General features: G+C 38.5%; 1 protein-coding gene across 1 annotated transcript in view; it reads right to left on the reverse strand.

Annotated features, from left to right (window-relative positions):
- Nucleotides 1-25,999, reverse strand: part of LOC139738779 (transient receptor potential cation channel subfamily A member 1 homolog) — a 203,286-nt gene that overhangs the window by 102,605 nt on the left and 74,682 nt on the right. Inside the window, 8 exon segments of the mRNA XM_071649416.1 lie at nt 1,249-1,395; nt 9,626-9,714; nt 13,382-13,489; nt 14,614-14,797; nt 15,808-16,003; nt 19,693-19,786; nt 23,320-23,529; nt 24,403-24,576. Of these exon segments, the coding sequence (XP_071505517.1) occupies nt 1,249-1,395; nt 9,626-9,714; nt 13,382-13,489; nt 14,614-14,797; nt 15,808-16,003; nt 19,693-19,786; nt 23,320-23,529; nt 24,403-24,576 (1,202 nt within the window).

Below are 25,999 nucleotides of genomic sequence, written 5' to 3' on the forward strand. Positions count from 1 at the left end.
TATACTGAGATAAAAACAGTACTAACAAACCTGCAACTTTGAAAGACTTCACCAACTGTGACACAGAGATTAAGCTTCTGCAATCTCTTTTTTTTTCTCTCTTTTTTCTCTTTTTTAATATGTCTGCCTAACAGCAACTTTACACCTAAGTTGTGAAAAAGATTTGGATGAAACTACAATGTACAAGGCAAGATCAGCAATGGTCCATGGAAAAAACATCTAGCTCTTGGTAGTGATCTGGCTATCATCAAAATTGGAACATTTTTCAAGGATTCTTTATCATGTCTTTTTTTATCACAAGTTTGGTGTAACTCTGACAATGTACACTTAAGGAAAAAATTGAGGGTCAGATTCTATCTCTTGGGCCCCAACAGACTTGTAACCTCCTTACTATAGGGGCCCACGTGGGGCCCTAATGCCACTGCCGTGAACATATAATAATCTTTACCGCCTAGAGTATTTACATGCAATATCTTTCTTGTACTCACTTTAAATCTGGAAAGATGATTCAAACTCGTTTATGCATGTGGGGCAGCATCATGTGAGAATTTACCAATTTTGTATCCCTTGACCTTATTGAAAGAAGGATTCATGCCATTAAATCATATCAAGGACAGGTTGCAAGAAGGCAATATTAAAAAGAATACCCACAAGGGATTATAAAACAATAACAAAAGCTCTTGAAAGCAGATAATAGATTTTGTGGATGTACGCAATGTGGTATGCAAACTGTGTATTGCATTGTACTGCTATATTGAGCAGCAGTGAGCTATAGCGAGGTAATACTGTATACGCCATATATTTCGCAAGTCTAAATTTTCACGAATCGGGGATTCCCAACGATTTCACGAGTGGTTAAATTCGTGATCGTGGAGTCCCACACTGAACGGAGAAATGTACACGTGTATGTCATATTCACGTCAGGATCAGAGTCAATATTTTCGCGAATAGCACCTGACTAGCAAGATTTGCAAAAAATAAAAACCTCGCGAAATATTTGGCGTATACAGCAGGCATTCAAATGCAATCGAATGCAGTCATTATATGGACGGCATACAAGCTACCTATGAGCTAAATACATAAAAGTGTGACTGCAACCTTCAAAATTGCTGCGTATCACTGGCTATGGCTGCATATTGACCTACCCCGCAGAGCGTAGCAATGTGCAGCGATATACGCAAAGGCATGACCAAGGCATTAGGAAGAAAGCTGCAACATTTGGCAATATGACATAGAAACATAGCATACCTTGACTCTATATCTGCCCCTGCTTCAATAAGTGCTCTGACAGTCTTGGCATGGCCTTCCATGGCTGCCTTGTGGAGTGGGGTGTCGGAGTTCTCATCCTCATCATGTATCAATGATTCATTGTGCTTCACAAACTCCATCACAGTTCTGAATAAATGAGAAGGATATATAACATGACATGGTCAGGCATGAGACAGAGAAAAGTTGAGAAAAGAGGAGAGAGTTTGCGAGGGAGCGTAGCGACCGAGCGGGGGGAGGGTGTGGGAGGGGGGTGTCCCCCCTCCCACGGTGAGGACTTTTTGAAATTCAAGGTATGAAAAAACTCATTTTAATGCATTATACAACTGAAATTTACTATTGTTATGAGGTACATTTTACAGAGAAACATTGTGATAATTGAACTCATGAATGACACTTGCAAAATCTAAAGGAAGGAATAGTATGCTTAACTGTTGAATACCTAGGACCTACTCAAATGTGAGGCCATAATAAATCACAGTAATGTACACCCAGGTGACGTCTTGCTGGATTCAGTTCATACGGGTACAAAAAAAATAATAAATCACAGCTTAGCATTGCCATTGTTGGCTGTCTTTACCTTAGTCCATTAACAGTTTACAGTGCGCAGACCAGGCAAAGTATTGCTGATCTTGTACTTGGTCCATGTAGTCTAGTAGAGAATCATGTATGTAAGACAGCTGAAAATAAATCATACATGCAGCTCAGCACTGTTGACCGTCTCTACGTCCATGCAACAGCTAACTTAGACTGCCTATAATACCTTACAGGAGGTACAAAAATTTGTTGACCCGGTTAAGTCCATAAACAGCTAATGTAACGTTAGACCAAGCAAATGAAGTATCGTTGGATGAAGTCCAGAATGTAAAGCGAATCCTTGCGGCGGATGATGTATCACAAGTTCCAGGTCCCGAGGAAGTCGATTGACTCGCTGGCCTAATGTGGTTAGAAGACGAAACTGGTTCTGGGAGATCAACTTCATATTCCAACCACTGCCACTTGAACTTACTGTATTGGAGACATCTGTGTCAATATCTGCTACACGAGGCTCATCCTTATCGAGGGTCTAAGAAAGAAATATTCTCATCGGTCCACAAAATCACGATGACAAATGACGAAATGTAACGTTAGGTCACGCCAACGTAATCAGCGGTATACAAAAGCAGCGCATCGCGGCGTTGACCGAAAGATCGGTCTGTATCTGTCCGTCGGGGAATGTTCCGCGGAGACTGCGTCTGGCTTCACGGATCCCTAAGGAGGTCTACGCATCGCGTAGACAGAAAGATCGGTCTGTCCGGAGGACTCTTTTATATTTTGCCATAACGCTGTCCTCCGTATACGGAGGAGATCCATGAAGCCAGACGCAGTCTCCGCGGAACATTCCCCGCCCGACGGACAGATACAGACCGATCTTTCGGTCAACGCATCGCACTGAATGCTGTGGCAGCATGCATGCCGAAGCTCCTTGATAGTAATGATACACGTACATGTAATTGCAGTTACAGCCTCACACACGTGTGCATCATATCACACCACACTGCAAGCTACACTAAGTATAGTAGCTACAAGTTGATCGACACGCACGTTTCACATCCATTTCATGCATGAAACATGCAACATCGCACAGCTGCCCGCTGACAAAATGCACTCATCACCATTCACACACGGCGAGATATGGTGGCTGCAAAAAAAAAAAAAAAGAAAGAAAGAAAAAGAGGAAAATCACGGAAATTTTCCCGACTGTGTATTTTCTCCCCAGAATTTCAAAATCCGCGGAAATCCGCGGATCCGCGGAGAAATCTCATGCCTGCATGGTATTTATGCTGAATATTGTTTCATAACGTGCTGTCTTCCTTTAATATTTCATTTAACCCTATTCTAACGGGGGGGGGGGGGGGGGGGGGGGGTCAATTTGACCCTCCCTCGACATTTTGCGCCACGATTTCCGCAACGCGCAAAGATTTTGCCGCGTCGTTACACGACTTTTTTCATTGAAGTCTCCCGCATATTTTGAGACCAAATTTGCCACGTCCGGGTACACCGTTCTGAAGTTACGCAATGTTTTGCATATGCATGTCAACCCAAAAACGGCTCAAATTCATGATTTCGTGTGCAAATCCAATGCAAATTGTGTTTTTTTGTTTAATTTATATAAATTACATTATTTCAACATTTAGCCATTGAAATTAATCAATTCTAATGTAGATAAGCTTGGAAAAGTGCCTCCAACAAATTTTGGCAAAAAACAATAGAAAACAAAAGATCGAAAAAACTGTAAAATACATAAGAAATTAACTAAACAATAAAAAAACAGAAACTGATTATGATTGTGCTAGTTTTTTACAAGAAAATTGTTTGATGTGTCTTGAGGAACTCTGACACAAAAATTTAGCAATCCTTCAGTCTTTTTGATGGAGTTATAGGTGAAAATATGATTTCAAGCGTATACAGTAAACCTCGCATGAGTCGAAGCTCTCGGGACTGACAAAAATGCGTCGACTTAAGTGAAATTCGACTCTCGCGAGAGTCGATTTTTTTTCGACTCACAGACAGTTATGTACATGTATTATAGTACATTTGCATGCATGTGTGTGTGTGTGTGTGTGTGTGTGCGTGTGTGTGTTTGCATTCAAATTTGTCTGTTCTTGAAGATAATGTTCTTATTTTGTTCAAAATTGAACATGGAATTTGTATCAATACTAGTAGTTAAACGTAGTTCTGAGAATGTCTGCGCCCGGCAATGTGCATGTGCTATGTCTGTGGTGCAACATAGGTAGCCATCACTGTCAACCTACCCTGAGACAAACACTCTCCCAGGCCCATCCCACCTCCATTGAACAAAACTATACAGCCAGCCGGGCACGCACAAACAAGCTCCGCCCACTTGGCCTGTCACTAAAATATTAAAGCAGCGATTGGTTGACCAAGGAGTTCTGGCTTGACATGGATAAAGTATGGATGTGATGTGTGTATGGATAAAGTATGGATCGATGTTCTGTGTGTATACATATTTACATGTGTATGTATTCGACATGCGTGCAGAGCGGTACGGTGAGTGTGCATGCTTACCTGCAGCAGGCCAGGGACGGGGCTCTGCGACATGCCGATTTTTTGTTCTCCTCTAAATGTAATGAGAATGCCAGACAAATCTTCTTCGGCTCAAGTGATGTAAACTACGTGTATTTTGTACAAAAGGGACTGAATGTTTTACTTCGACACAGCCGAAATTCGACTCTCGTACTTCGGCTTATCCAAATATTTCTTAGAGAAAATACATAGGGAAAAATCGGGACTTTTTATTTTGCTTCGAGTTAAGTGATTTTCGACTCACTCGACGTCGACTTATCCGAGGTTTACTGTATTTGCATAATTAATTTATAAATTTAAAAAATATAAAATCAACATGTTTCTATTGTATCTTGTAGTTGACATCCGGCTCTATGTTCAGGCAAAATTTTGCGGTGATCGCGCGATCGGCGGCCGAGATCTGAAGGGGGGGGGGGGGGGGGGTCAAATTGACCCCCCCCCCCAGTAAAAACTTGGTCTCAAATAGCCCAGTTAGAATAGGGTTAAATCTTGCTAAGTTCAAAGTTTACTGCATTCTTTCAGACATGCAAGGAACTGTCAGTCTGTTTAACTTTTTTTTTTTTAAGCAATGAAGAATTCCTGACAAATGCCTCATCTAAACAGCTGAATCACTTATTTTCTTCATTTAAAGAAACATAAAAACCCTGGTGATTGCAAGAAGATAGTATATAAACAAAACAAAGCATGAATACCTTGAGCTCATTAAGGAAATATGGACAATCTTCTTCTTTGTATGGCACGATGTGCCTGGTTGATAATGTTTGATGTCTACTGCTAGCCACCTGGGACCAACCACAAGCGGTCCACATCATTGACCATTTTCTTGTGTGGGGAGGTAGGTGGACCACTTCATCCACTTGGCACCCTACTCTTTGAGATGAATGAATGAATTTGGATCTGTTACATGCGTGAGTCATGATTTCCTCACACATGGGGTCTCATTTTAATATCCTATCCTAGGAACAGAGTGCTTTGCCTCTTTCTAGAAGCGATGGTATGATTACATGTACATCAGCTATATTTGGGAATTGAACCAGCGTCATTTGGACTGGGAGGCAAAAGTGCTACTGACTAAGCCAAAATCGCCACACACACATGGGCAATCATAAACATATTACATGCATTTTGAAGAGATTTATTTGGATCTTTCATATGCGTGAGTCGTAATTTATTCACACAGTCCCATGCAGCCTCAATTTAAAGTCCCATCCCATGAACAGAGTGTTTTGCCTCTATCTAGGGGGGACATGGGAGGCAAAAGTGCTACCGATTAAGCCAAATCGCTGCCCATACATGGACAATTTAGTAAATCTATTAAAACAAACTCCTGTGCAAAAAGAAAAACAAGTACAGTCAATCTCACCTGAGTTGGAGGATTTTCTCTGGTCCCTTTGGATACGACTTAAAGTGAGGTTGTATGTAATATTGTATCACTAATAGTGTTATAATTTTCAAAAGAACTGTCACAAAAAAAAGATTTATTGTTAATAACGGTTCTGATAATTATATACATTAAAATGCAGACACTGCGAAAGAGAAATGTCCCTCCTCAGTTTTGATGTTGAATCACTCTTTACCATTTTAACTGAGAAGGAAGTTTGTAGTGATTCACAATATTTCACCAGAAATCTGGCCCCACTCTAGACTAATCATCCTGGTTTGCGGCAGGGTGTCTCTTTGCGACGGAGCATCTTCATTCATTGATGAAAATGCCCAATCAGGTGAGAGAGTACTCTCACTTCCTATTAATGTGTGCGAGCAACTCCTATTTCTGTTCTACGTAATTGGGACCAAGCACATTCAATGCCTTTTACCTGAAAAAAACAACAACAACTGGAAATCCCAAAGGAAGCCTCTCAAGCTGGTAGATTCGCAAGATACTAATCAGTATATCTAAGGCTGTATAGACATGCCTAGATCAATTTAAAACACATATGGGCAATTCCAGGGTAACTGACGTTACGCGTAAGGATTTTCATAAAATTGTTTACGTTGTAGTTTTGTGAATGAAAGTACCTTGGGCTTGCAATTAGCATTGATGAATGAGTTCATGAGAATGAAGAAATAGGTGGAAATTTTTTCTCTCAAACTGCATCTCTTGTCACATAGCAAGTGAAAATGTGTTGGTAACTGACGTTACGGGAAAAGGACATGGGAAATTATGGTGCAGATGTTTGGAAATATCTCATGTCCCTGACTTCTAGCCTTCATGTGGTTAATATGGCAATACACCTAGGTTCTTAGGAACAGGTGTGCAAAATAATGTGCACTTTAGATATTTCCTTTTAGCACCACGCCAATTTCAGTGAAGGCATAACAGTAACTGACGTTACGCTTACATTTGCCATAGGGTTTACACATGCAAAATCATGATTGGGAACAGTTTTGTGATATTTTATCATTCTGACCTATCAGAATGATTTGTTTGATATGGGATCATACCCTGGTTCATCAATTACAAACACACAAACAAAATGAAACATTAGTCCATTTTCTTTGTGTTCTATGAAAACTGAAAGGTAAACATGTCAGTAACTGACGTTACACATACTTTTGCTATGGGGTTTACAGAGAACTAATTTATTTAACAGGTTATGACTGCTACAGTATGCCAATAACAATCCCACGCAATTACTTAGCAACAAATTAAAACAAAATATAAAGACACAAATGGTATGGGGCCTTTAGGGGGCAAGCCCCCCCCCCCCCCCCCATACCATAGCACAGTTGGGCAAAAATAATGTAAATGCACGAGATGATATTTCTTGACATTTGTCTTAAGATTGAATGCTTATTCAACAAATACGAGATTACACAGAGTCATTTAGATTCAGCAGTTCCAAGTACAAATATATTGACATAACAGGGTTTTTTTTTTTTTTTAATGAACAGGAAAGTTTCTACCCAGAATGCCCCACCTATTATACCCTTCAGTACTACACAACACAGATATTTTAGTGTGCGAAAAAAAAAATCAGGTCATTGGAAAAAAAACACATACATATATCAACTCATAAATATGCATAAATATGTATGAATTCTACTGTGATATATTTCTTCTTTTCTAAATTCTTTATTTTACTCCTTCTCCTTCAAGTCATTGTTAGAGCCACAAATAAAAAAAAATGATCTCCATCATCAATTGATTCAGATGAAAAGCGTTGCACTTTTAATATCCTTCTGTCACGAAGAAACATTGTTTTGTTTTGTTTTGTTTTTTTTGTTCAAAAGAACATTATTGGTTTATTCCTTGCTTGAAGTAATATAACTGTTTTTCTTTTCCTTTTCACTGGTATCAAGGCTTGCAAATACATCCCAGATACCAAGAAATAGGACTTTGCAAAGAAAGAATTCTTAGATCAGTATAAACGATTCTTCCTGTTCAGAAGTATCATGTATTACAAAATGTCCCTGCATGAATTTAATAAAGCAATCAACAAGTATGAACATTTTTTTTAAACCCTAAAATCACCTCTCTCTTTGAGCAACATCAGTGTTAAATGTTGAGCAACATCAGTGTTAAGTTTCAAACAGTAATTACAGTACATGCCTTATGTACATAATACAATTAAGATGTGCCATATTAACTAAACCACACATTTACAATGTAAGTGCAAGCGAAGAAATATATCGATCTGTTTGTGCATTTGCCTAGAGGTGGAAACTTCACTAAGCTTCAAGAAAAAAAGAAAAATGCTAGCAAAAGCAATCATTAGTAAAGATTATAAAACTATTGGTATACAGCTGTATACAAGCTATTTTTATGGAAAAGGTGTTTACCATGCAACCACATCATTGATTAGCCCTACAAACTTTGGTAGCTTTAACATCCCATAGGACTGTGAATGTACTGTAGTAATTTGAGTGCATATATTGCATCTGGTAAACTTAAACTTCCAGATGATTTAACCTTTTAAAGCTTGTGTTGAATTGAAAATCAAAAGCTAAATCCAAAAAAGAAGAAGATATAAATTATGATTTGAATAAATAAATTTACAAAAATAAATTAAATGAAAACAAAATGTATCCATGGACATGCCATGGTGATGACATCATTCCCTATCAAAGGGATTTCTGCTCTTTGTTGATACTCTTTGACTTCCCAGATGTGCTGAAGTGGCCTAAAGTCAAAAATTTTACCTCAATTATAATTATTGTCATGGTAACTGACGTTACATACTGGTGTATGACATTTCGGTAACTGACGTTACACATTTTGAAGTGTTCATTATGACTCTCTAGTATGCCAAGTATCCTTATTTCTGGTATTAGAAGGAAGGCATATGGGCATACATTAGAAATCTCAAGTTACATCATACATCTCACTTTCTTTGATGAATAAAGTTAAAAATTCCTTGTTTTTGGTAACTGACGTTACATCCATCACTGTCAAACTAATCAAAATTTTTTATCAAATTCTTTAAAGCAACCAGCTTTGTTTTCTATCATGTGGTAAAAGACTTCTCAGGTAACTGCATACATATGAAAGATTGTTTGGATTAATAGTAAAGTGGATATACAGAGAGTAAGTTACGTGACAATACACTCTCTTTACCACTGAGTTAAAGGCCTATTTTGGCAGCCATTTTGAAAATCAAAATGGCCGCTTTAATTGAAAAACATAATGATTCTTCAAACTTCAACTCAAGTATTGTCTGAAAATGTATGGTGTTTGAAACAAATATAATCTTGAATTTTTGGCACCTGTGTCCTACATACCGTGGAATTGCCCATATACGTATTGTGCTTTACAGGTCAATTTGAGTTGATGTGAGAGAGTAACTGCAACTGTCTAACCCTGAATGCTGCAAATACATACAATAAATGAATGATCAAACAAGGTTTTTAGGATAGGCCGCAAACAGGGCAATGATAGAGAGCATGTGTTCTGGTATGCGTCATGCATACTGGTCCCCTCGAAAGGGGACAAAGATGTTATGCTTGACTGCTTTCGTACTGGTGGATTACCAACCTGTTTGTTCTTTGTCGATGGGCAAAAAAGAATCTCATTTAGGGGCACTGAAGGTCCTGGGAGGATTGTGGGAGCAATGGGTCAAATAAAATTGTTTTGTTCATGTGGAGTTACTGGCACACTTCATTGATCTGTGGTCCGTACACAACAGGGCCAAAGGAAAAATAGCACAAATTGCTTGAAGGACGGCCCTGTGTAAAGAATACACAGTAATTGGTGATTGGATAATGAGGATTACAAATTAATAGCTCTCATCAGTGTCATCATCATAAACAATAAACATCTATCATTAATACTCACAAGGTGTGTCCATTTTTGGCTGCTAAGTGTATAGGTGCTTCCTCTTCCTCGTTTTTCCATTCACTGTCTGCTCCATTGTCCAGCAAAATCTGTTTGGGAGGACATGAGGAGCATAACCATCATGGGGGGGGGGGGGGGGCATATAACTTTCAGAATATATGTCTGTTGGTGCACTGGGGTGGTATTCTGAAATCCTTCCTAGGAAGAAATTTCTTCTTAAGTTAGGATTTTTTTCTAAGTTGTATTCTGAAAATCTTCCACAGTTTCTTCCTATCTTTTTTTCCCTAAACTTTGGAAGAAACTTAGGAAGAAGCTTCAGAAGAAACTTAGGAAGAAACTTCGGAAGATTTTCAGAATACCACCCATGGCTTCTCACAACGTTGCCTTACAAATAGCAAAGTGAAGTATTAAACTAGAAATGTCGCTGTCAAATGTCGCTACAGCGACTGGTTATACCCCCGCCAAACAACATTTCATAAGCTTTGGTCAAAACAACATTTCATAAGCTTTGGTCAAAAAACTGAGGAAGTAGTTAAATCCGCAAGATCTTTCCTTGATCTTCTGCCATTAATATGCCGTTACCATGGCAACGTACTTTCGGGTACTGTCGAAAAATGCGTCTTGCACATCTACAACCAAAGGCACACATCTGTACCAAGTTTCATGGAAATTGGGCAAAAACTGAGGAAGTAGTTTGCAACACAAAATTTTCCATCATTTTGGCTCATAATATGTGAGCTGTTACCATGGCAACATACTTTTTGTCACTGTCAAGAAATGTGTCATGCTGACCTATATCCTAAGACAAACATTCAATATGAATTCCATGAGAATTGGAAGAACACTGATGAAGCAGTTTTGCCATGAAGCATTTTGCCCTACATTTTACCAATAACATGCCGTTACCATGGCAACGCACTTTTTGTCACTGCGGAAATATGTGTCTTGCACATTAACATATTCAGATGAACATCTGTACCTAATTTCATAAAAATTGATCGAAAACTGTGGGAGGAGTTCGCGACGCAAGATTTGTACCCATTTTTGCCCATAATATGCCGTTACCATGGCAACGTACTTTTGGGTACTGTCAAAAAATACGTCTTGCACATCTACAACCCAAGGCACACATCTGTGCCAAGTTTTATGGGAATCGGTTGAAAACTGAGGAAGTAGTTCGCGACGCAAGATTTGCAACGGACCGACCGCCCGACCGCCCGACCGACCGCCCGACCGTCCGCTGATTCCTATATACCCCCTTCAAACTTCGTTTGGCGGGGGTATAACTAGAGAAATTGAGTGTTCCTCTTCTCATGCAATCACTACAGATCCGTAGAACTATACAGTAGTACATAGAAAAGAAGTGTGGCATTCTACATAGAGTGACTGTACTTTGTTCTCCAGAACTACAGACCAGAAAGAAAACAAGAGACCCGGGGTTCTCGCGCTCACCGAGTATCGTAACTTCCACGCAGTACACATAGCACTACCATAGCTTTGCTTTTAGTTTACAATTTTAGAAAAGATTTGAAAAGATTCTTTAATTTGGGGGTTTTGTCTGTGTTTTTCCCGCTATTTTAAAGATGTTTGGGAATGGTCAGAGCTTTTCTGATTAGCTATGTTCCTTAATGAAATTTCACGCAATAAAGTCAGCTATACTAGTCACGCAGAACTTTAAAGGACAAGTCCACCTTCATAGACATGTGGAATGAGTGAATGCAGCAATGTTGGTAGAACACATCAGTGAGAGTTTGAGGAAAATTGGACAACCTGTTCAAAAGTTATAAATTTTTAAAGTTTCTGCTCAGTCACTGCTGGATGAGAAGACTGCTACAGTTTGTGATGTCACATATGTACAACGATATAAAAAGAAAACATATTAAAAGAAAATTCAATATATTTTCACTTTTCTCGCATAATAAAAGAACGCTTGACTTGTCTCTTTCAGAAGGCAGGGGGAATAATACTACCCATAACATACGTCAGTAAAAAGTCAAGGATATGTGCACTTTATTCAAAAAATAAGAAATACGTGAAATTCTCTTTATGTTTTCCTTATATTGTTGTATGCATGTGACATCATACACTGTAGTAGTCTTCTCATCCAGCAATGACTGAGCAGACATTTTAAAAATTCATAACTTGTGAACGGATTGTCCGATTTTCCCCAAGTTTTCACGAATGTGTTCTAATGATATTGCTGCATTCACTCATTCCACATGTACATGAAGTGAACTTGTCCTTTAAGCATCATAGCTGTAGATAGAAAAGTCAAAAATAGTGGATCACTTTTTCATATACTTTCAAACTATTAATCTGGCAAAAAGATTATGTATTTGCCAGCATTGGTTTGTTTGTCTGTTTGCAAAATGACTCAAAAAGTTATGAACGTATTTGCATCAAATATTTGAAAACTAGAAATGTCGCTATGGCAACTGGTACGCCTCCGCCATAATGCATGGTTCTCCTACTAGGTCTAGAGTCTAGCCTTGAACTAGGTTTCATTTAGATGGATGGATAAATTGCATAAAAGAGCGAGTATTTCAGGGTTTAAGTATTTTCACTTGACCTTTAACTCAATGGCCAACAGTTCTTCAAATAATTATTAACTGGTAATATCCATTTTCATGACAATACTTTGAGCCATTTTCAAAATATGGGAAAAATTATGACATTTGAACATTTTCCATTGACCTTTGACCCCATGGCCAAAATATCTCCCTACAAAATCATTGCATTGTAATGCATGTAATACCTAATTTCATTAAGCTTATGCATTGAGTAATATTAACGTTATGGAAAAAAAGTGTAAGTTCAGCACTGAACAGTAGAATTTTAGCATTTCAACCTGACCTTTGACCCCAGGACCCAAAATTATGGCATTTGAACATTTTCCATTAGCCTTTGACCCAATGGCCAAAATATCTCCCTACAAAATCATTGCATAGTAATTAATGTAATACCCAGTTTTATTAAGTTTATGCATAATGTTAATGGTATGGAGAAAAAGTGTAATTTCAGCACTGAACAGTAGAATTTTAGCATTTTAACCTGACCTATGACCCTTGACCTTTGACCCCAGAGTGTTTTTGTAGTTGTGGAATTGCGATCACAAACTCCAAGTCTGGTAACAATGCGGATATTAGCAGATAATAGCATGCAGTGTCAGAAGAACACAGATTACCTGGTCCAGCTCCAAATTTATAACAGAGCAATTTAGTGTATTAAAGGGGTGTCAAATTGAAGCCTCTCCTGTTTGGAGCCCTAGGCAAACTGGGTAATTTTGTGACTCTGAAGGCTCGTTAATTCGAAAATGAAATTACATTCATTATTCCAAAGGACTGTTAATTCGAGAAAAAAAGAAAAGGCTCATTTATAAGGTTCATTAATCAGAAAAAGAACTAAAGCCAAGTTGTTATTCTAAGGGTTCGTTAATATGAAAATGAAATAAAGGCAAGTACTGACAAACATTTGGAGTTAAGAACCTTATTTCATATTAAGATCAACAACTTTTGGAATAACAATCCCATATGACAAAATGAAAGAATGCATATGGAATAATCGTATTCTAAAAACCTGACTTCAAATGTTAATATACCAAAAATCAGAAAGTTGCACTTTTCATAGTCTCAAAACCTCAGAAATTGGAACGGCTGGCAAGTATGCATTACCATTACAAGGCTTCAACTTGTTAGGCATTGTCAATTATCTGGACAGTTATAAGCATCACACATTGCATGATTCAGCTACACTCACCTTCACAATCCTAAGGTAACCATGCTCTGCAGCTACGTGAAGAGGTGTGTTGTCATAGCGATCACTTACTTCAAGCATTTTTTTTGCCATGCGATGGCTCAGAAGAGCCTATGTAATGAAAAGTAATAAATTACAGCTGAGATATCATTGTAGACATTTCAGAAATTGTGAAGTATATGTTGACATGCATAGCATAGATATTTTATGTACAGATTCATTTCTTATAGGTTGTCTGTCCTAAGCCCTGTTATTGACTAGAATTTGTGCAAATTTTGACCAAACCCACAAAGCAGAGTCAGCATGCAAAACACATTATCTTTTTTTTAGGAGTTGTTTCCTACACAGCAAGAAAGAGACATTAACCAAATTCAAATCAAGCAAAAATACATTATATCACTCTAGTGTTTATATAGATGTGTATGTTACCATGCATCATTAAGCCCCCCCCCCCCCCCCAAAAAAAAAAGTATCATGCCCTAGTTTTATGTGAGGACTCTAGTGGCCGGTCCAGGGGGGGGGGGGGGCACACTGGGGCATGCGCCCTCTTCATTTTTTGTTTAAAAAAAAGAAATAAAAAGAAAAAAATAGGTGAAACAGGTCAACCTAGTTAATCTTGATTTTTCATATCTTCTGAAAGAGCAATTCTTAATCAACATTACTTTTAAGTTGGGATCATAAAAAGTCATATTTTCAGCAGTTTTTCTAGAGCACTTTTTTTTTTGTAGAATAGTGTAACCAGGCATGTCTTTGAGGCCCCTTTTTATTTCTTAAAAATCCTTTACGCACTTTTTACTTTCAACTGTAATAACTCTTGAAAGGATGGTGCTACTGCTTTGAAAGTAGGTATTAGTCAAGCATACTCAATTTCAGCTTAATCTTGTAATCCCTTCATTGTTGTTGCTATGGTGTTTTACATCCGGTTTTTGTCTTATTCACTGCACAGCTAGCACAGCCTGGTAAAATTAAGAGCTTGAATACAATGTATACTTCGGCACCTCTTTTCTCAGTACACACTTTTCCAGAGTGTGTGCCTTCTTTCTAATACTTAGATAGGTTATGAGAGTCCACTTGGTTTGAGTTATACATCATTTTAAAGCTGAAAGTCTGCTCTTAACTGCAAATCAATGTCTGGCGACATTTTGTTGATTTTGTGATGCAGGGTCACATATTGTTTCACCGTCATTATCATTCAACAATCAGGGGAATGTGTGAGACAGAAAGTGATGCCATACCTGCAGAGCTTCCGGCTGGTTCTCCTCTGCTGCCCAGAAAACAGCTGTTTTTTCATATTTATCAACAGCTTGGATGTTGGCCTTATTTTTGAGGAGGACCTGTATGGTGGCACTATGACCATTACTAGCTGCGATGAGCAAGGGGGTGAAGTTGTCTTTGTCTCTGCTCTCAATCTTTGCACCTCTGTAATGCAAATACACAAACACACAAACGTATAGTCAGCCATGAATTAGAAAGGCCACACAAGTCCTGCATCTATTGACATTTATCAGAATATATGCATCAGCTTCTGGGAATCTACACTCTACATGCAATTCTTCTACAATTCTTCATATTTCATGTCTTTATTCTCTTATTTGTTGTATTCAATAATTCATTCATTCAATTCTTTATGTGTTGAGATATGGAATAAGGAACAATAAAAACAAACAATAAAAAACAAACAAACAAATGTATACAAGGTATTCACAAACTACAATCCTACGAAAGAGTGGCATGACAATGCAGGGAAAAATGACTTGCTCGGCCATACATCAGTGCACATATAAGAGGGCAGTTAAGTATACGTACTATGGGGCAGGTAAGGTACTGCAGGGATGAAAGCAATTCTTGAATTTATCTCCCCTCCCTCCCCCATTTCAACCAGTCAGAATGAAGGATTCATCAAATGAGATATATTATGACAGTTATTTCTAGTGTAGGCTTGCATGTACTTGCAGCTTTCAGGTGTGAAAAGAAGAACAAAAATGTTTAACCAGTAGAAGAATTCAGACATGAAGAGCCAAAACACAAAAATCACAAATTAGTAGACTTGCTAAGGGGGTAAATGCTGCATTTTTTTAGTACAAATGTCCTACTTGGCACAGATGTTCCCTAGGGTAATTGAAAAATTTACATCTAAAGAGACACTCAGTATTTAGGCATTTTATGCATAAATTAATATGTAAATCATGCCATGTTCTCAACCTTTGGTGGATCTTTATTAGCAAAGTATATCAACAGAAAAACAGATATTCCCTAAACACCATACCAGGGAATAGACAGATGATAAGGGAATGTCAGAGAACACTGATGTTCATTGTTATCCAGGAGCCCTAAATGATATCATAAACAACATTGAATGGGAAAGCCCATCACATTGCACACTAGCAAATAATCTTGTTGTGGCTGAAAAACCGTGAAAAGACACTCACTTTTCCAGGAGGTATTCAACAACCTTAAACCGGTTAAAAGAACATGCCCTGAACAAGGGCGTAGCCCTATCAGCATTGAAGGCATTGATGTGGGCTCCCTTGTCAAGGAGAAGTTTGACAATTTCAAGATGGCCTGCAATGCAAGCTGCGTGAAGTGGTGTACTCCGGTTGTCACGATGGCAGTTCACATTGGCTCCTGACAAGGAGAGAACAGCAAGAAAACTTTATTACAATGACAACTTAGGTTTATCTTGTGTCATTTGTGATAACAAAAAATAACTTTATCAACATAGCCTCAAAAATAATTCATAGTCGTAAAGAGTGTACTACAGTTAACCTCACGTAAGTGGACATCGGAACTGAGCAAAACATGTTGACTTATGCAAAGTCGACTTACCCGTAAGTCGACAATTTGTCAATTTATAAATGAAAACTAATTTACCCCTGTACAGAATAAAGATTTGGATTGTGACGCGGATCGCTATTCAAATCTAACTCCTTTTGGTGTCGAAACATGCCTACTCTATCTTAGCAACAATCCTATTTCAGTTCATGCATAAATCTCTCGCGGATCTTATAGTAACGACGATGCACAATTACCCAGTCTCTAGAGAGATTTTGAGAGAGCGGAATTGGAAACCTGGGCCCGTTTCGAGAAACTTTACGTTTTAAATTTAATTTGAAAAATCAATAACACAAATTTTTCCAAATTGCCTGCAACTTTGCAGTTTAAATTCAAGTGTGTTGCTGAAAAGATATGTGTAAGATTTCGTATGATTCTGTTGACATCATTTTCAAGCGCCGACTGAGTTGAAATATGTATGATTTTCCTTCCCTAAGTCGCCATATTTGTTTTGCTTAAATTTTTATTGCCATACTCTGAAAGGATTCGCAACATTACTGCTCTGTACGGCGCAGACCTGTCTGAAAAAAAGAAGAAGAAAAGTTTGTTAATTCGACAACGACATCTTATTTTCAGATTAACCAACCTTCATAAAAACAAACCACTTTCCGTTGTCGGACTAATTAAACTTCGGACTGAGATTTAAACCTTCAGCATAGCGAACTGTTAACAGTTTGTTTATACCATTCTTTCATTGACATTTCGTGAAGCAGCATGCGTTTCGGTAGTTTGAAACGTGTAAATGTTGCGATGTCTTTCCCCTGCTACTAAGTTCATTCGGTCATGGCGAAAGTTCCACTTGCTATCTTAATTTTGCATACAAAATAAAAATAATGCAAGCCTTTCCAACAATAATGCACTTGCATAGATTCTTAGAGATGCGTTTAAACGCAGTTTCTAGTTTTGTACGAAAACCGCAAGTCTATTCTGCAATGCTCTTGCATTTAGATACAGCGTTGCGTGTGATTTGATGGACTTGCATTCGATTTTTAGAGTTGCGTTTAAAAGCAATTGAGTTTTCCTTTAGTATGATTATCAAACACAAGTCTATTCAGCATAACGTGTGATTTGACGGACTTGCATTTGATTTTCAGAGTTGCGTTTAAATGCAAATGAGTTTCAGTTTTGTACAATTTTCTAGTTTCATATGATTATCAAACGGAACAGTCTTTTCAGCAACGCACTTGCGTTTAAATGCAAAGTTGCAAGTGATTTGATACACCTGCATTTATTTTTTTTTAGTTGCATTTAATTAAACGTGAAGTTTCTAGAAACGGGCCCAGGTTTCTAATCCCACTTTGGAATAATTAACATCAGAATATTTGGATTAACGAAAAGGCCTATTTCATGTTCGGATAACGAATATCTATAAGGACCTAGGCGTAAAAAATTTGTGTGTTTTGAGAATAATGATCGAACCTCATTGCATTTTTGGATAAACAAAATCACCTGTAATAAACATATGCCTGGAAGCTGCATGAACAATCATTTATAATAATGAGTATGCAGAGAGGAGGTGTGATATAAGTAGCCTATATTTGACAAAATTGTGCATGTTACTGATTGTAATCACACAAAATCTTTTTGACTTAGCTCACAAGGCAAATGTACATCCCTCAGTACAATGCATGTAATTTTAAACAAAACAAAAAGCAAAAAAACAAGGAAAAGTAGAAAGTACGCAGTGCGTAATATATGTCCCCGCCGGAAGTAGCATTTTGTAGCAAAATGTACAATATAGGTCAAAAATCAAGGTCAAAGGTCAAAGAAGTCAAAGGTCAAAATTCTGTGTAGAAGTTTTGAAGCCCTCACCTAGTGCCATCACATAAAGCAAACGGAATTGAAATCGGGTTAGAAATGGTGAAGGAGTAGCATTTTGTAGCAAAATGTACAATACAGGTAAAAAATCAAGGTCAAAGGTCAAAATTCTGTGTAGAAGTTTTGAAGCAATCACCTAGTGCCATCACATAAAGCAAACGGAATCGAAATCGGGTTAGAAATGGCGAAGGAGTAGCATTTTGTAGCAAAATGTATGATATAGGTCAAAAATCAAGGTCAAAGGTCAAAATTCTGTGTAGAAATTTTGAAGCCCTCACCTAGTGCCATCACATAAAGCAAACGGAATCGAAATCGGGTTAGAAATGGCGAAGGAGTAGTATTTTGTAGCAAAATGTACAATATAGGTCAAAGGTCTAGGTCAAAGGGCACAACTGAAATTTTCAAACTTGGCTCATAAATGACAGAGAAGTAGCAAATTGAACATTTTGATCACACACGGACGCACACACGGTCACACACACGTACGGAGCCCGTTTCATAGTCCCCTGCTCGAACTCGTTCGGCGGGGACAAAAAAATTGTTCACAAACAATTTCCTGATGACCCTCATTGGACCATGCAGCTTTAATAACTCCACGTTTGCAACGCGAGTTGCATCATGCTGACCCACACCAAACAATACACACAGACACAAACACTCAGAAAGAGAGAAGTGAACTACCTTGGGTACTACGTGTAGTATATACTGGAGTGTAAATGAGTGCATGCCTTTTCTATTCCAGCATACAGACAATGGATGCGTGGCACGAACAGTACCGCGCCATACACTGAGGAATCAGGGAGTAGTAATGCTGAGAATTGGAGCGGGGAAACATTTCTTTTTCAGAGAATGGCGATATGAATTTGAGCGAAAAATTATGTCGACTTGGATGAGGGGATTAACACGTATTTCAGCTCAGTTGGCAATGAAAATCATGTTGACTTACGCGAGTTGTCGACTTATAAATGTCAACTAAGATGAGGAAATTTTCAAGGAATAACAAAGGCAAAATTCAGGACTTTTCTATCATGTCGACTTAAGCGAGTTGTCGACTTATGTGATGTCGACTTAAGCGAGGTTTACTGTATTTTTTTTCTTCATATTAATCATTAACTTCTTCTATGTCAAGATGAAACACTGACTACTTTGCACATCATGGAAAAAAAGTGGTAACTGTGTGTTGCAATAAGGGACAGCCAGTACAGGAGTGATAGTGTGCAAGCATAAATGAACCAGTCTGTCATATAGTGAAGTGATAAACAAATACAAGTGCCACTCTGGCACAAAAACAAGTGATTAGAAGCAATTTTACAATTTACAGGTAATAACTGAAACGTACAATGTAAATGACTATGTTTCACTCAAATTTCCGGTTGGTATCTTTTTATAACATAAAATGTACACTTTAAAGAAAAAGAAAAGCTGAATATGTAATCAATGACATCTGTATACAAGTTAAACCAGACATGTAATATGAATTGTAATTGGGTAACTTACTGTAAACACTTTACACATGGACATTAATTACAAAAGTGCATCTCCGCATTGTTGAGAGCTTGCTACTTTCAACTATTTATACTCACACATACAATGTACACACATGCATGACACAAAGAAGGGAATGAAAGATATAAGAATGTAATTCAGATATGATGAAAAATTACCTTTTTCCACACACAATGACACAATTTCCAAATAGCCATTATCTACAGCCAGATGGAGAGGGGTGCTGCGATCAGTGTTGGTATCGGTCAGCATCTGTTTTAATGTCAAACCATGTAAAGGAATAAAAAACACTTGGTAATCAGTACACATCTGTATTTGCTGGAAAAGCCTTTTTCCATTAACCTGTTGAGGACGAGTCCCGCATATACTTCGGCAAGGCAGGTGTCTATGGGAAATGCATGTTGTAGCAAAATCAGGCCGTCCTCAACGGGTTAAAAGACATGTTGGTAAGAAGGTGCAGCTAATACACAAGTACAAGGAAAATCAGTCTAAATCATGAGCATGTCATGAAATCATGCAATATTTATGTGGCAATATCTCTATTTACAATTCTTGCTATTACAATGAAGCAAAATAAACTATGTGAATATTTTTTTTTTTCAAGTAATTTGCCCTTATAACATCAAGTAGATCCAATGAACACACATTGAGAATGTTGAGTGGTCTGCATTTGCTCAGTTGTTAGAATGATTTCTCTGGTATGGTATTGCCATTTATCATTCACAGACATGTTTATTGTCCGCAACAAAGGGAATTGTAATGTGATGAAACATTATTAAAGAGACAACTACAGTGAGTAGTGACTAGAAGTTGTTATACCAAATAATCCTCACAGGCAGGTGAAACACATTAAGCCCGCTGCACACTACGGTATACGATCCGACTGGTCGTACGACCTTAACAGTGTGACGTCACAGTCTTGCCAGTTTCCAGTCGTACGACTGGGTCTTAGCGCCAGTCGCAGAGATTTGACATGTTGAATTTCTACGATCGGTCATGGGCTTTCAGCCAATCAAGATACAGTGCGCACTGCGTGCATTTTAATACTCATTAGTAAAATGTACTGAAGACAGAACAGTCGTAAGCCTACTCGTAAGGTCTGATCGTATAGTGTGCGCGTTGGCAGGTCGTACGACTGGGTCTTATGGTACTAAGGTCGTATAGTCGTGAGTTGTGTAGTGTGCGGCGGGCTTAAGACTATGTTTGTCAAAACAAAGGAGAATCACCACTATCACCTTGCTCATTAGAATGCACAAGGTGTGTACACATTTCACATGGTACAGTGTAATACCTGTGTGACAACAGCTTTTTGTAACTGATGTAAAGGCAAAGACTTACAATGTATTCACTAAAAGCATACCAGCCCAAGAAGCTAAGAGCAGAAAACTCTCACCTGAGCACCACTCTTTTCTTTCTTTGTCTGTGGGCCACAGTCTGTCCACTATCTTCTTAATAGCATTTTTATGTTCTTAGCTTCCTTAATTCAATGGTTTGGCTTCTCCTTGTAATTCTCTTTCTGTCATCCCCATTTGGACTTATACAGTATTCATCGCATAATCGGGACAGGTTGGGAGTAGCAAACACGGCCCCTTTAAGCGAGGTGCCCGATTTCGCGATGAGTACTCACCATACACTAACGGCATACGACATGTACATGTAGTGCACACAGACACACACACACACACACACACACATGCATACTGACGTACTATACATGTACATGAATACACAACACGCTACCCCTCGGTGCGACCCTCCAGCTCTCCCTGCATTCTCGCAATGATGTAGAGTAATCGCAACCGGGTTCGATTCTTCTGTCAAACACGCGTGTACACGTAATCAATGTCAGCTCATAGTCTAGATTCATATAACGTTACGTATTCGCACATACATTGAACCCTTCTCATCTTTCACGCTCTCCCTCCCACTCTCTCCCCCATTTCACTGAATACGTAACTGCTCATAGCCCTCATTTCAATCACGTAACTTTTGCCCAGTCACAACTGAGGAAGATTGTGACGTACACACAGATCACAGTGTACAGCTGTATTGAAAGCTGAAGCCAAAGACAGTAGATAACAAGATACGAAGGCGCGCGATAACAATGGACTTTGCCCTCAGAGTGTATGACTGAGATTAAACAACGCACACAGCCTGGGCTGTCTGAGCGAGGCATGTTTTTTATTGGATGTGAGTCGAGTAGGAATTGCAAGCGAGCACATGGCTTTGCTTATGTAGGGGAGAAGAATGTTCGCGAAGGCATGTGCTTTGCAATGGCATGGATACTTATACACGGCGCTTTCATGGCTATGCATGTACATGTACTGGATGGACGGAGGTCAATATACAAATGACGCACAGGTCTGAGTGCGTCAGTCGGAATTGTGTGCATAAGGTAACTATGGAATGCTTAACCCACGAGGCGAAGCCGAGTGGGTTTAGGCTAAATTCCATAGTTACCGCATGCACACTATATTCCGACTGACGCACGAAAAGACATGTGCGTCATCTGATTTATAGAATGGGTAATTTTCTTGTCAAAAATCCATTTTTCTATCGTGTTACCCGATGACAAAATTACTGGATGCATTTCCTTTTGGCTTGCCGTAAACAAGCATGCATCAGTTTTTACTGGACGCACGGCCAGCCATGCATCAGTATTTACTGGACGCATGGCCAACCTGAGTGCGCGAACGCTTGCTTAGTGCGCAAACCTTTGTTACAAGTACGCGTACTCTTGCTACAAGTACGCGATAACATGTTTACCACGGTGACTCAGCATACGTAGCGTGCGGCCAGTAAAAATCAACACATAGCTCTCGACCAATCAGATCGCAGGATTCTCGCTACCCATTCTATAAAACACACTAATCCGAAGCTTGCTTTGTAAGTTTGTTGTAAACGACAACTGATACGGAATCTTTGAAATACTGTTGTGGTATTTTGGTAGATTTTTTGTGTAAAATATTAACAAAATCAAAGATCGCTTGAAGAAAAACTGTCCCGTTTATCAGAGGTCCCCGCCCGATTATCCAGTGAAAATAATGTGCGTTGGAAATGTTTCTGGGAAGCGTATATCATTTAAGCGAGGATCCCGATTATCAGATGCCCGATTATGCGATGAATACTGTACCATCTCTATTGTATCGGGTATAATGAATTTGAATGGTTTTCCTGGTGACCATCCCTTCCCATCCCTCACCAACGAGAAACGAGGAGTACACATACTTTGAGCTACCACGACCCTGTTACATTGCATGAACAGCCAGTATTCCTCATCCACCAAGGCATTTACTTACATCAAAAATATGACTTCATCTGTTTGAGTTGAGAAAAACTATGACTTACTTGCACTATGTATTGTCTGCATCTTAAACTACCTTTCATGAAAGTCATTACAGGCTTAAAGGGCATTGTTTTCATTGATAACGTCAAATGTATCTAAATTTACATTCTTTGAAGCTACATCAGAACTAATGTGGTCTTGTACAAACGTTAAAATCCAGATAATTTTTTTTTCATTGCACACATACAATATATTTTAAAAAAGAAACTTCCCTTTAATAAATGCCAATGTTCTGCCATTATCAGCAGCAAACCATGCATTTACCTCCACTCCCTTGTTCTTCAACTGAGACAAAATTGTAATGGTACGTGATCACTGCCTCATGTCATGACAATGAAGAAATATCACATATGCCACATGCTATGGGTCTGTAATTTATTTGAGGCATGCATTCTTTAAAAGAGATTAATAAGAAATGGATTCATATTTTTGTTATTACTTGACCAACAAGTCCTTGCTTGTCACCAGCTGCAAATAGAAGCTTGACAATTTCCTCATGACCTTCTTGGCAAGCTGCATGGAGAGGGGTACCATTCTCCTCATCAGTTGATGTCAGCGCTGCACCCTTCTCCACCAACATGGAAGCAATGGTGTCACTACCATGAGTACATGCCATGTGGAGCGGGGTCATCATCTGACAATCACAGACCTGACACATGGAAACAGAAAATGTTATCTCAATGACCATTTCAGGTTGCAAATATTGTTTAAGATGCAATGTCCGTAATACTGGAAATGCCCATAACGAAAGAAAAGCAGAAATAGGGTTTCACCAGTGTCATCCCATGGTTCTAGTTTTGTGTGTTCTCTAACATGTGTAAATACATTGTACCATGATATAGAGATTTGTAGTTCTAGATACCACCCACATGACATATCCTTTCCAGATTGGTCCAATTTTTTTTTTCAATCATATAAAAAATCTATTATCTTATTAAGGATGGACCAGGATGACAACGCCGGATCTCCTCAGGACAGCTGCCAACTGGATGGCCTGGATAATTCAAACTGCTGCATCTTCTTCATGCCCCCCTGCCCCCGACTGTAATTTGTGAGAGTGAGTGAGTGATAGACATTCAAATCAACTAACAGGTATATATAATCTCTTTGAAACAATGGCAATAATACACTTTCATGTTTAAATTTTATCAAGTCTGTGATTTCATACACCTGTAAGTAGGTCGATAACAAAAATTAATTCCTACAGAATAATATAAAATCTACACCACTTTTTCTGCCGATCTAATGTTGTGCTGAATGAAGGATAAACTAGTTGACATCACAGAGCATCTATTAGGTTCTATACAGTGAGCCTCTTTCTAAATTCCAATATGTTTGTAGGCCAGCAAACTTTATGAATAAAGTCAATGGGGACTGTGGCTGTTGTGAAAGTTCATGAAAAATATGTAACATGCAATCTATACATAATACTTGTATAACTTTTTTCACATTTCTGAAAATGCAGTGATTCATCAATGATTCAATCCATTTGCTGGAGTATAAAGCAACTAAACACACTCACATCAACTTGAATTGAATTAATACTCAGCAACTCGCTGGCAGCAACCTCATTGTCTCTGATGGCAGCTAGGTGGAGTGGGGTGATGCCATATGTATCCTTGGCATTCACATCAGCCCCCTTGGATTCCAGGAAAAGGATCACACTCTCTATCTCCTCTGAACTGGTGCCATTGGGCTGTCAAGCAAGTCAATAGAAAGATGGGGGAAAAGAGAATGTTAACTATTGCTTTTAATTCCCTTGTATTCTTTGTGCTCTGCCGAGAAAGATGAATTTCACATGATTTCAATTCCCACAGATACAGAATCACATAGTTCTACATGTACTGTAACAAGCTACTTGTACAATATACCTTGCTTGTTTTTATTTTTGTGCTAATTTCCAGGCGTACAAAACGCATACAAATGTTCACATCATAGAAATTTCCACTTTTACATATTGCCTAAAACATTGTACTGTAGAATACCCTTGGGTTTTTTCTCTGTATATTTCTAATAATTTGCATTTCTACACTAATTGCTAAGATTGCTAATTGCTTCTATTGACAATAAATGGTGGCTATTTTGATAAATGGCTATCTGGGCTTTCCTTGGCAAATTTCAAGAGAGTTTGATATCGCAATTTATTTAGAATAGTTTAAAGGCCACTATACACAAGAAAATCATTCCATTTCTCAATTTTGCAAATGAACACTGTTCGTACGAAGGCCATAAGAAGTTATGCCCTATCTACACATCTTTTTAAAAACCCCTAAATTTGTATGAACAGGGAAATTCACATTAACGCATTGTTCGTATGAACCTTTGTGATCATAGTTTTAAAGGCCTCGCTACCTTTATCCTGATGTGTTTACATTGCTATGATGTTTTTCCCGCTTGCCTTTCGATCCAAAGTACGGAAATTATGATCAGGATGGATCAGCAAAACACTCTGAATACATATGCCCAAAATTTCTTGGAGATCTGAACAAAAGCCCTACTTTTGCTCCATCACCACAACAATGGTATTAGGATGCTTCGGATTTAAACCAATCCCTGTACACTTTTACCACTCTTTCCTGATCTGATAGATTGGGATAGATAGGTGTTCAAATCATGACAGTGGAACCTGGGCTTAAGTACATTATTCAAAATCAGTAAAATCAATATTTTTATTGTCACCCATAATTAAGAGGTATTTCATTTTGATTTTTCTATTTTACAAACGAGGCAGTCTTTTATGAATTGAATAACAATTAACACGTAAGTCTCCTTCCTTTAAAAGTGCTCTCAAAATGTGACTTTTAACCGTTGAAGACGAGTCCCGAGTATACTCGGGCAGGTACATGTATCTATGGGAAATGCATGTTGTAGCAAAATCAGCCCGTCCTCAATGGGTTAAACATGATTTTTTTTTTTTCTAGTCCTTACCACTGGAGGGGGTATCCCCCTTCCCATACCCTCCCCCTGCTCGGTCACTTTGCTCCCTCAACACTTGCACCTTCCCTATTTGAGAATCCTGGATCCACCACTGGGCTTGGTGATTGAACGAATACTCCCTTGATGTTCTCATATCAATTCTGGGTATAAGCACTGCCCATGAATGGACAAGGAGTTATACT

This window comes from Diadema antillarum, unplaced genomic scaffold (assembly GCF_040938485.1).
Source record: "Diadema antillarum isolate AM-2024a unplaced genomic scaffold, OU_Dant_1.0 seq00000768_RagTag, whole genome shotgun sequence".
NCBI classification, from domain to species: Eukaryota; Metazoa; Echinodermata; class Echinoidea; order Diadematoida; family Diadematidae; genus Diadema; species Diadema antillarum.